An 11,492-nucleotide genomic window follows, 5' to 3' on the forward strand; every position below is an offset into this window, starting at 1 on the left:
TTGTGCACAATATTTGAGAGAAAAGCTTTTTTTTGCGTAAGGACAATTTCTGGGATCTTTTATTTCAGCTCATGAAACATGGGACCAACACTTTACATGTTGCGTTTATATTTTTGTTTAGTGTACTTGTATTTTCAAAGAAAAATATCCATACGCTAACTTCAAAATGTATTTGAAAGTAAATTAAATACTCTAAATAGTATTTGACGGGAACCCAGGTCTGTCAGCTATTAATCATCGAAGATGCTATACATTGCCTCAGCACAGCTTCATCATTAGCTCTGTGGTCGGCAATAACATAATTGAGTCAATGACTATGTACCTGTAATTCTTTAGTTTTTATTGACAACCACACAGACATCAAGTTAAGGTCACAAATTCAAGAGGAGGTGGATAGATAGGCTACAACCTATGGATGATTTTGCTAAGCACTCAACTCAACACATAAAAACAATGACACATAATTTTGAAAAGGCATTGGAAGAAAAACATTTAATTTATATAAAAATGAGTGTAAAAATAATCTATATTAATTTGTAGAATAGAACACTGGGTATTTTTTCCTTCCTTTTCTATTCTTTAGATAATAACATTTTCAACATGTAGACTGTTGGAACTCCTTTCCTTGGATCAAAAAGTATATAGGCTAAACCTGTTTTCCAGACTCATTGCCTGGGGGGGTGAGGGCCTTTCTTCCTGGGCTGGGGTAGCGGTGGGGGCTGCTCCTCATCGTCATCCATCGGTATCTGTGGAGGCCTCTCTCGAGCCTGGGCTCTGGGTTGGGGCGCTGCCTGGCTGGAGGCTCTGGCTGTGGGCCTGGGGCCAGTGGAACCAGGTGGGGCCCCACCGGGGGGTCTCTGCCTTTGCCTCTGGCCCTCTGGGTGAGAAGGATGCTTTGTCTGGCCCTCTGGGTGGAAAGGAGGCTGGGTCTTGGTCAGGGGGGCTAGTCTCAACTCTCGTTCCTCTGTGAAGGAGAATGAACAGATGAAATGAGGGAGGGAGGTACCCAAAAAAAGACAAGATACTGTAGATACCGTAAATGTTTCTGTTCACACAACACCAACATTATAGCCATAGATGTTTGACCTTTGGTCTGAAGCGATTACCTTCAAAGCGCATCTGGCTCTTGCGTCGGCTGAGGCAGCAGCACACCATGGTGGTGATGATGAGGAGGAGTACCAAGCCCCCTCCCCCGGCCAGGATGCCCACCATGGTCCAGAAATCAAAACCAAACAGTGAACGAGGAACACCTGAGTCTGAGACAGCTGAGAGGAGGGTGGGGGATGAGGGGTGGAGCAGAGGAGAGAAAAACAAGATGTTTGACTTTCTTTTTTTACCTTTTTTTGTTATGAGGTGCGCCACCAATCTTAGATATTTGTTCCTTTCTTCCTGGAAACAGAAGAAGAAAAACAGAGAGAGAGAAAAAAACTGAGGGAAAGAGGAAGACGGAGAGATTCGCAAAGAGAATTGCAATTGAGCCCTTCAAACATACTATACCTTTGCATGTTGGTTTGATGACATCACTTGTCTCCTCGTTGACCTCGTTGGCTGCAGAGCAGGTGAAGGTGTCCGTCGCTTTCAGTGTTTTCAGATCGATGGTCATGGTTGTTTTTGTTTCCCTATCTAGGGTATTTTTGTTCCTGCTCCACTTTAAATTCACTCCCTCAGTGTTGGTCGAGGTACAGGTAAAGGTGATGGCCTTATTAGAACAGGTGAATGTCACTGAGGGCTTGGAAACCTTTTCTGGAAAGAAACAAAATGGCCGCTGTCAGTGTCTCTAAAGGAGAGGATACAGTTCTTGTATGGTTGGAAAGAAAGAGATAAAGAAAGAGACTTACCCTTCATACACAGTCTGAAGGACTGCTCTTTGAGGCTTTTCCCGTTGCTGTCGAACACCTCTACTTTGTAAGTACCTTCGTCTTTCAACATCAGGCCTTTGAGCTGGAGAGACCCATCATATGAGATGTCATCAGCCTTGCCTGGCTTGAACTGTCCTTTCTTTCTTTTAAATATAACTGTTTCATTGTGTTTCCAGGTTAATTCTTTCGAACCCAAGTCAGTGTATTTAAGAGGGATGGTGAAGGGAGATCCATTTTGGAAAAAATAATTGCATGAATCTGTGATAGAAGAGAAGAAAATATATCAGAATAATTCTCTGTTGTTGCTGACGGTACCATACATTTATTGCATTTTGGGGTAAATTAAGAATTATCAAATGTGATTTAATTCAATAAATGCTTGACCAAAAATGTCAATAATAATTATCTACATTTATCTACAATTATTACTGATTTTTTTTGTATGAGAAGTATGCTACATTTCAAAGTAAAATAAGTTAATTTCAAGTACAATTGTCCATTGTTCCTCGTCATTTGTCAGTTAGGCCAACTACCTGGCAAATACGCTCTAAAACAGGCCCGTAAAATAAAGTGTCACAACTTCTACCAAGTGTTTTTAACTTGGATCAAATTCGAATAATGCTACTGTATGAAAAGATGTGTTCAACTGGTTGGGTTAGCCACAGTAACCCAGATTGTTCTATTACAGCTTCCTGTTCTTGTGTACTGGTTGTTTGAAACAGAACATGTCTAAAACCACAACTGTCTGAAAGGCCACAGATACTTCAACAACAGGACCTCTTCAAATCAAATGGCCTATCTGGGGACAATCTCATAGACACAGATGGTCAGATTAAGCCTTCTCCTTGAGTAAATAGGATGTTGGTCAAATGACAATTTTATACACATACATATCAACGATAATTGACATAAAAAAAATTACATTGACATGGAAAAAAACTTTTAAGTAAAGAAATACGTATTGTACCACATAATGATCTTAAAATATCTAAATAGCATTTACAACATCCATACAAATCATTCTAATAATGAGATAAAATTGCAATATCAAATCATGGAAAGGAAGTTGTTAAAAAACAGATGACATTGTTGCGTTAACAAGAGAACACGTAATCGAGGCACCACAGAAGAGAGACATTTTCAAACAAATTATTGTTGGCCACGTCATTGTTCATTTTCTCCCTAACATTGCTCAAATCAATTGTGATCAAATTTACAGATTCAATAGCAATCCATTAATGTGACCATCAATGCTATTTAAAATCAATAGACGTCCTCTTCTCAAATAATTGATCTAACAATTACTAATCTTTTTTACTGTAAAAAAAAAACCTGGACTAAACAAAACATCCTCAAAAACCAATCAACAGGTTTGGGGGGTTAGAGGGAGAGTGTCTTACCTGCTGAAAGAGAGATAAATCCATGAATGACAAGGAATGCCTGTAGTAATGTACAGGCCATTGTGTTGTTACTACATGTACTATGAGAAAAATGTACAGGTTTCAGTTTAGTAGTCAGACTCTTCCTGGGTCTTAGTGTGTGTGTGTGTGTGTGTGTGTGTGTCTCAGAAGAGGAAATGATCCAACCAGCGGGCCCTGTATGTATCTACTCCCTCAGCAGTGTAGAGATGTCATATCTTAAAAAATACGCTTCAAACAAACTCTTCATCTTCTCATCAGTATCAACACAGGCATTTTCTCAGGCACGTCCTAAACACAACCTTTTTTAACAAATGTTCTTATACAATTCATGTCAAAAAAGACATCTAGGCTACGTTCATTGTGTGGCATTAAATGCCACAAAACTCCATATTTGGACATTCTCATAAAAGAAGAAGAAGAAGAAGAAGAAGAAGAAGAAGAAGAAGAAGAAGAAGAATATTACTCATATAAAGTTTATTAATGATACTGGTTTCAGTTCAGCTTTTCCTATCTCAACCCAACACTACGCCGTCATACAAAACTGACCCTGGGTCTGTGCTTAGGCAAGCTCATACACTGTTGTCACTTACCAATTCCAAACTGAGCCCTATTACCTACTGGAGAGCCCATCTGAAAGGATTGGACAAATGAAAGCAATATGGCAGAATGTGTTGATACCACAGGAGGTTGGTGGCACCTTAATTGGGGAGGCCGGGCTCATGGTAATGGCTGGTGCGGAGCAGGTGGAATGGCATCAAATACATCAAACAACATGGCTTCCAGGTGTTTGATGACATTCCATTTGCTCCGTTCCAGACATTATTATGAGCAGTCCTCCCCTCAGCAGCCTCCACTGGTTGATACCTTTTATTTTCCTCTATCTACCAGAAGTACCCAAGTATAGGTGATTGGTCTTGAATTGGAATAGGGCAAGCCAGTGAACAACAGTTCTCATGAGCTGTAGAACTATACTGACATCTAGTGTTCAATAAAGGTAGTTGCATCACCTGCACTTTGGACATTCCAATTGCCTTTCCCCCCAAACTGTCAGTATTGTTGTATGTTTTTCCAATTTTAGTCAGTCCAAGAGAGAATTTACACCTTACCAGTATTCTTCATCATCATCATCAGCAGCAGCAGCAACATCGCATTTGAATATAAATGTCCTTTCCTAGACCTCGGATGACTTCAGGAGGTCACCGTGGTCGACTACATTCCATGTGATCGTGCACACACACTACACACCCATAATAGTCCTCAAAAGAAAGAAAGAAAAACACTTTCACTTTCATATGGATCGCATCTGCGGGCAATGGCTGATCAAGGAATACCAACTCCCAGTATAATAGGCCTAGTCACTATATTCGGTTGCATTTATGGCGGAGAATTCGTCAATGGTAAGTGAATGTATTTCCCCGTGCTAGTAGACTATTTATAATTGGAGTCGAGACACAATTAAAGAAAGCTGAGATTTCATTCTAGTGAGTGTTTGGACGCGCGGATCCATGATCGACGCTCCTTCACTACTCCTGTCCTAGAAAAATCCCTTGATGGATTGTCCCTGGAATATATTTGGTATTGTTAGCCTTTTTCGATTACTTTTGCTTACAAATGTATTTTCTTTTGTTGAGATAAAAAGTTATTCAGAATACTTCAACTGAATGTAGACTAATTACTAGCCCAACTACAGTATATTCCCCACACCTTCTGTTACTAGCCTAGCTAGAGTTTACCCTACCGTCTATTTCCCACACCTTCTGTTACTAGCCTAGCTAGAGTTTACCCTACCGTCTATTCCCCACACCTTCTGTTACTAGCCTAGGTAGAGTTTACCCTACCGTCTATTTCCCACACCTTCTGTTACTAGCCTAGCTAGAGTTTACCCTACCGTCTATTTCCCACACCTTCTGTTACTAGCCTAGGTAGAGTTTACCCTACCGTCTATTTCCCACACCTTCTGTTACTAGCCTAGCTAGAGTTTACCCTACCGTCTATTTCCCACACCTTCTGTTACTAGCCTAGCTAGAGTTTACCCTACCGTCTATTTCCCACACCTTCTGTTTCCCCACCCTAAAATATTTTGTGTTTCTTTTACCGCATTTTGTGTCATGTGTTGCTTTGGGGGCCTTTGTGCACTGTCTAGAAAATAAACTAGGGGAAAGACTGTTCTGTTACAGGGTAATAACATTGTAACTTACAATTACTCAGCACATTATTATACCGTATGAGGACGATGTGACTATGTCATGTTAACTGTGGTGTAATTCTGTTCTCATCCCATAGCAGCTGGACCTTCCACCACCCGTTATGTTATCACAAACAGCAATGTCATTATCAATCCTGGGATCCGTGGTGGAGTTTTACAGGAGATCCTCTGGAAACATGGTGAAAATAAGGCGGTGGAATGGGCCACTGCTGTGATAACGACATTTCGGGAATTTAAAGGGAAGACATCCTTGAACACCACCACTGGAGAAATCACAATCAGACAGCTGACCAAGCAGCTCAGTGGGGTGTATGAGGCAGAGTGTCTTATTAGTGGTAAAATACAGACATTTCAGCAGAGAGTGGAAGTGATTGGTGAGTCAGGGTTTCCTAAATAATGCACTGGCTTGTTGTAGTATGATAAGTACTGTTGAACAGCTGCTCACTTTTGAAACACATTTTGTTTCTGGTTTGTTTTTATTTAATTTCTCAAACATAAACTAAACCTATGCCGCGCTCTCCAAAAATCCCCATGATAAGAATGCCAGGGTGATAGCAATCACGTCAGATGCCCTGGCCTAGAACCAACCATACGGGTTTATATATAGAGAGAGAGAGAGAGAGAGAGAGAGAGAGAGAGAGAGAGAGAGAGAGAGAGAGAGAGAGAGAGAGAGAGAGAGAGAGAGAGAGAGAGAGAGAGAGATCTTTATTCTTTTGGAACTTTTATGAGTGTAATGTTTACTGTTAATTTTTATAGTTTATTTCACTTTCGTTTATTATCTACTTCACTTGCTTGGGCAATGTTAACATACGTTTCCCATGCCAATAAAGCCCTTAAATTGAATTGAGAGAGAAAGAGAGAGAAAGGAAATACTGTTGACATTTCCATGATTGTGCAAGACTTTCAGTCCAACAGTTGTCACTAAGTTTACAGAGAAAGAAACTGGGAACACAAACACATTGTAAAGAGAGAGAGAGAGAGTGTGTGTGTGTGTGTGTGTGTGTGTACAGTGTGTGTTCAGTGTGTGAAGTGTGTGTACAATGTGTGTGCAGTCTGTGTACAGTCTGTGTGCAGGATGTGTGTACAGTGTGTGTGCAGTGTTTGTGTGTGTACAGTGTGGGTGTACAGTGTGTGTGTGTGTGTGTACAGTGTGTGTACAGTGTGTGTTCAGTGCGTGTACAATGTGTGTGCAGTCTGTGTACAGTCTGTGTGTGTGCAGTGTTTGTGTGTACAGTGTACAGTGTGTGTACAGTGTGTGTACTGTGTGTGTGTGTGTGCAGTGTGTGTGTGCAGTGTGTGTTCAGTGTGTGTACAGTGTGTGTTCAGTGTGTGTACAATGTGTGTGCAGCCTGTGTACAGTCTGTGTGTGTACAGTGTACAGTGTGTGTATGTGTGTGTACAGTGTCCTCTGTAGCTCAATTGGTAGAGCATGGCGCTTGTAACGCCAGGGTAGTGGGTTCAATCCCCGGGACCACCCATACGTAAAAATGTATGCATTCGGATAAAAGCGTCTGCTAAATGGCATATTATTATTATTATTATTATTATTATTATTATTATTATTATTATGTGTGTGTCACCACGTGTCCTCTGTGTGACGTACTCCTCCATTAATGACATAATGTCAAAGTTCAAACTTCCAGGATTTACATTTAGTACCACCAGCCATCCAACAGCTGTCACTAAGCTAACAGAGAGATAACAGTTTAGAACACAAACACATTGTAAAGAATAAGTGTGTCTGCGTGTGCGTGCATGTGTGTGTGAAATATCCCTGAATATCCATCCACTGTTGCATAACATACTCCACCATTTCCATCCACAGACCCAGTATCACAACCTGAAGTCACCTGTGAATTGAACGGTACCATGGCAACACTTCACTGCAGGGCTGAGGGTCCGCTGGTGGAGTACCGCTGGTCTTGGCCTGACCACCAGGGGGAGATGTGGAGCCAGGAGCAGACTGGACAGCACTACAACATAAAATCCCCAGAGTCTGACAACTACAGCTGTGAGGCCAGGAACCCAGTCAGTGAGAAGACACAGACCTACAACAGCAATGACTGCCTTGCCACAGGTAAACAAGAGAGATAGGCGAGATATAGAAGGTTTGAGTTTTGTAAAGCCAATACCATTCTGTTGGTATACTAAGTCAAGGTTAAATAATGTCCAAGTATTTTGATGCTGTTGATAAAGCAATAGGAATTCCTTTGTTTAGTTTCCACTGACCATGTGACCTGACCTGTTTATATCTGTCTGTATGTGTATTAGGTAATCCCTACATCTACATTGGTATTGGTGCAGGTGTCTTGTTGTTGGTTTCTGTTGTGGTTGTTGTTGTGGTCTGGCTCATCAAGAAGCATTCCAAAGGTAAGCCCCAGTCTTAATTAAGTACAGTAATACCTTATGACAAGGTTCTTTAGTATGAGTCTCCTTGAAGTTGTGGTGACATTGTGTTGATTCATTGTGTTCGGTTTAGACTCATAATCGACTGAAGAAAATCTGTCACTTTCCCCGAAGTTGCATTTCCCTTTCTTTCTAAGCCCTCTAGTAGATCCATACCTGCATACCCATTGACTTTCCTTCTTTCCCCTCCCTTGTTTTTGTAACTAATTCTGTGGATCAATCAAAATCTGTCGGCTCCGTTGGTCACACCATAGCTGATACCTTCCAATCCGGTCATGACATCCCCGGTCGTCTAGATTTGCAGAGCACAGGGAATGGCAGCCATCTTGAAGAGGATCGAGAGAAGGTGGTGGCAATCAGCCAAGCAGAGATTGTGGAAGAGGAGAATAAACTACTACAAGATGAAGAACTCACAAGTGTAAAGGATAGGGTCAATCGGATCAACCAGACCTCTGGAGAGGGTAAAGGAGAAAAGAAGCCATTACTGGACAAGGCAGGATCCACTGATACAGATGTTATTGAGAGTAATAGCCCTTTCAAACTGAACAACCAGAATCAGGTTCTGGGTTGGGAGTCCGGAAAGAGACAGAGGGAAGAAAAAGAGCAGAGTGCAGAATCCAAGCAGAACATGAACGTTACCTTGGGGACTGTTACGGAGGGTTCTGGCCCAACTGCTCCTTCGAAGCCACCTCGGAGCAGCCTTAACTTTAATTCACCATACCCACAGACTCTGGAGACACAGCACAGCAGAGAGCATCATGGGGGAGGACCTGACCAAAGCATGGGTGGTTATGGCACAGAGAGAGAGGGAGAGGGAGCGGGAGACGGAGAGGGAGATGGACAACTTATGTCCCAGAAAGTCCTTGTCTTAGACACAAGGGAGGAGAGCGGAGGAAAGGAGGCGGGGACAAGAGAGGACAGAGAAGATGAGGAGAAAGAGGAGGTAGTAGGAGATGATTTAGTGACAGGGGAGGGAGAGGGGCAAGAAGAGACAGAAAGGAGAGAAGATGAGGAGAAAGAGGAGGTAGTAGGAGATGATTTAGTGACAGAGGAGGGAGAGGGGCAAGAAGAGACAGAAAGGAGAGAAGATGAGGAGAAAGAGGAGGTAGTAGGAGATGATTTAGTGACAGAGGAGGGAGAGGGGCAAGAAGAGACTGATAGGAGAGATGATGGAGGAGAAAGAGAAGGAAAGGAGAGAGAGACTGAAGAGAATGAAGAAGAGCAGGAGGAAGGGGAAGGAGAAGAAAGAGGGAAGAAAGAAGAGGAGACACAGAAAGGAGGGAAGAGAGAGGAAGGAAAGAGCCCAACTTCTCCCAAACAAACACTCCCCCGCAAAGCCCCCCGACCACCTCTCGCCCCAAAACCATCATCTATAAGACGCTCTCATGGCTGTCAGATGGGTGGAGAACAAGGAAGAGTAGTGAAAATGATGGAAACCCAGAGGAGCAGTGGTCAGGTAGACAGAGAGGGACGAACACCTGGCCTATCAGGTCTGAGGAGACCCACTAGCTCAGTGTCAGACAGTACAGACACTCCTGACAGAAGCAGTCCAGGATTGTCAGCTGTTCCTATAGCCACAGCATTTAGTCCACAGGCGGGCAGTGGTACTCTATCCAATCCAGGAAAGTCCAATCTAGGTGCACCCTCCGGACCAGTAGACACCAGTTCAGATACAGCATGTACAGCCATAGAGAGTAGCACAGATACCCTGTCTACTTCATAGAGAAGTATAGGTACAGTGGGGGAAAAAAGTATTTAGTCAGCCACCAATTGTGCAAATTCTCCCACTTAAAAAGATGAGAGAGGCCTGTAATTTTCATCATAGGTACACGTCAACTATGACAGACAAAATGAGAAAAAAAAATCCAGCAAATCACAATGTAGGATTTTTAATGAATTTATTTGCAAATTATGGTGGAAAATAAGTATTTGGTCAATAACAAAACTTTCTCAATACTTTGTTATATACCCTTTGTTGGCAATGACACAGGTCAAACGTTTTCTGTAAGTCTTCACACACTTGCTGGTATTTTGGCCCATTCCTCCATGCAGATCTCCTTTAGAGCAGTGATGTTTTGGGGCTGTCGCTGGGCAACACAGACTTTCAACTCCCTCCAAAGATTTTCTATGGGGTTGAGATCTGGAGACTGGCTAGGCCACTCCAGGACCTTGAAATGCTTCTTACGAAGCCACTCCTTCGTTGCCCGGGCGGTGTGTTTGGGATCATTGTCATGCTGAAAGACCCAGCCACGTTTCATCTTCAATGCCCTTGCTGATGGAAGGAGGTTTTCACTCAAAATCTCACGATACATGGCCCCATTCATTCTTTCCTTTACACGGATCAGTCGTCCTGGTCCCTTTGCAGAAAAACAGCCCCAAAGCATGATGTTTCCACCCCCATGCTTCACAGTAGGTATGGTGTTCTTTGGATGCAACTCAGCATTCTTTGTCCTCCAAACACGACGAGTTGAGTTTTTACCAAAAGGTTCTATTTTGGTTTCATCTGACCATATGACATTCTCCCAATCCTCTTCTGGATCATCCAAATGCACTCTAGCAAACTTCAGACGGGCCTGGACATGTACTGGCTTAAGCAGGGGGACACGTCTGGCACTGCAGGATTTGAGTCCCTGGCGGCGTAGTGTGTTACTGATGGTAGGCTTTGTTACTTTGGTCCCAGCTCTCTGCAGGTCATTCACTAGGTCCCCCGTGTGGTTCTGGGATTTTTGCTCACCGTTCTTGTGATCATTTTGACCCCACGGGGTGAGATCTTGCGTGGAGCCCCAGATCGAGGGAGATTATCAGTGGTCTTGTATGTCTTCCATTTCCTAATAATTGCTCCCACAGTTGATTTCTTCAAACCAAGCTGCTTACCTATTGCAGATTCAGTCTTCCCAGCCTGGTGCAGGTCTACAATTTTGTTTCTGGTGTCCTTTGATAGCTCTTTGGTCTTGGCCATAGTGGAGTTTGGAGTGTGACTGTTTGAGGTTGTGGACAGGTGTCTTTTATACTGATAAGTTCAAACAGGTGCCATTAATACAGGTAACGAGTGGAGGACAGAGGATCCTCTTAAAGAAGAAGTTACAGGTCTGTGAGAGCCAGAAATCTTGCTTGTTTGTAGGTGACCAAATACTTATTTTCCACCATAATTTGCAAATAAATACATAAAAAATCCTACAATGTGATTTTCTGGATTCTTTTTTCTCAATTTGTCTGTCATAGTTGACGTGTACCTATGATGAAAATTACAGGCCTCTCTCATCTTTTTAAGTGGGAGAACTTGCACAATTGGTGGCTGACTAAATACTTTTTTCCCCCACTGTAAATCCTCTGGACCAGTAGACACCAGCTCAGATACAGCATGTACAGCCATAGAGAGTAGCTCAGATACTCTGTCTACCTCATAGAGAAGTATAGGTAAATCCTCTGGACCAACAGATACCAGTAAAGCTACAGCCTCTGTACCAGGTGAAACCAGCTGAAAAGCACTTGTTGAAATAGTTTGTTTAACAAAAATGTTAGGCTCTATACGGGGATGCTTTGTTTCTCTTGTATTTAGAGGAAATTATTTAAAGTATATTTAAAACCAAATACCTTTAG

General features: G+C 42.5%; 2 protein-coding genes across 2 annotated transcripts; one reads left to right on the forward strand and one right to left on the reverse strand.

The window, feature by feature from the left end:
• Nucleotides 1-321: 321 nt before the first annotated feature.
• On the reverse strand, nt 322-3,396 carry LOC311109880 (T-cell surface antigen CD2-like). The gene is made up of 5 exons (XM_084152895.1): nt 3,260-3,396; nt 1,839-2,117; nt 1,498-1,743; nt 1,107-1,265; nt 322-964 (listed from the first exon to the last, which is right to left on the reverse strand). Exons 1-5 carry the CDS (start codon nt 3,318-3,320, stop codon nt 666-668), a joined length of 1,044 nt encoding a protein of 347 aa, XP_084009021.1. The 5' UTR covers nt 3,321-3,396; the 3' UTR covers nt 322-665.
• A 1,198-nt stretch (nt 3,397-4,594) lies between these two features.
• On the forward strand, nt 4,595-9,313 carry LOC311109560 (uncharacterized protein; the record flags this gene model as incomplete). Its single annotated transcript, XM_084152480.1, has 6 exons — nt 4,595-4,677; nt 5,564-5,860; nt 7,312-7,563; nt 7,758-7,856; nt 8,147-9,035; nt 9,289-9,313. Exons 3-6 carry the CDS (start codon nt 7,356-7,358, stop codon nt 9,311-9,313), a joined length of 1,221 nt encoding a protein of 406 aa, XP_084008606.1. The 5' UTR covers nt 4,595-4,677; nt 5,564-5,860; nt 7,312-7,355.
• Between the last annotated feature and the right edge of the window lie 2,179 nt (nt 9,314-11,492).

This window comes from Coregonus lavaretus (genome assembly GCF_964263955.1).
Source record: "Coregonus lavaretus genome assembly, chromosome: 35".
Classification (NCBI taxonomy): domain Eukaryota; kingdom Metazoa; phylum Chordata; class Actinopteri; order Salmoniformes; family Salmonidae; genus Coregonus; species Coregonus lavaretus.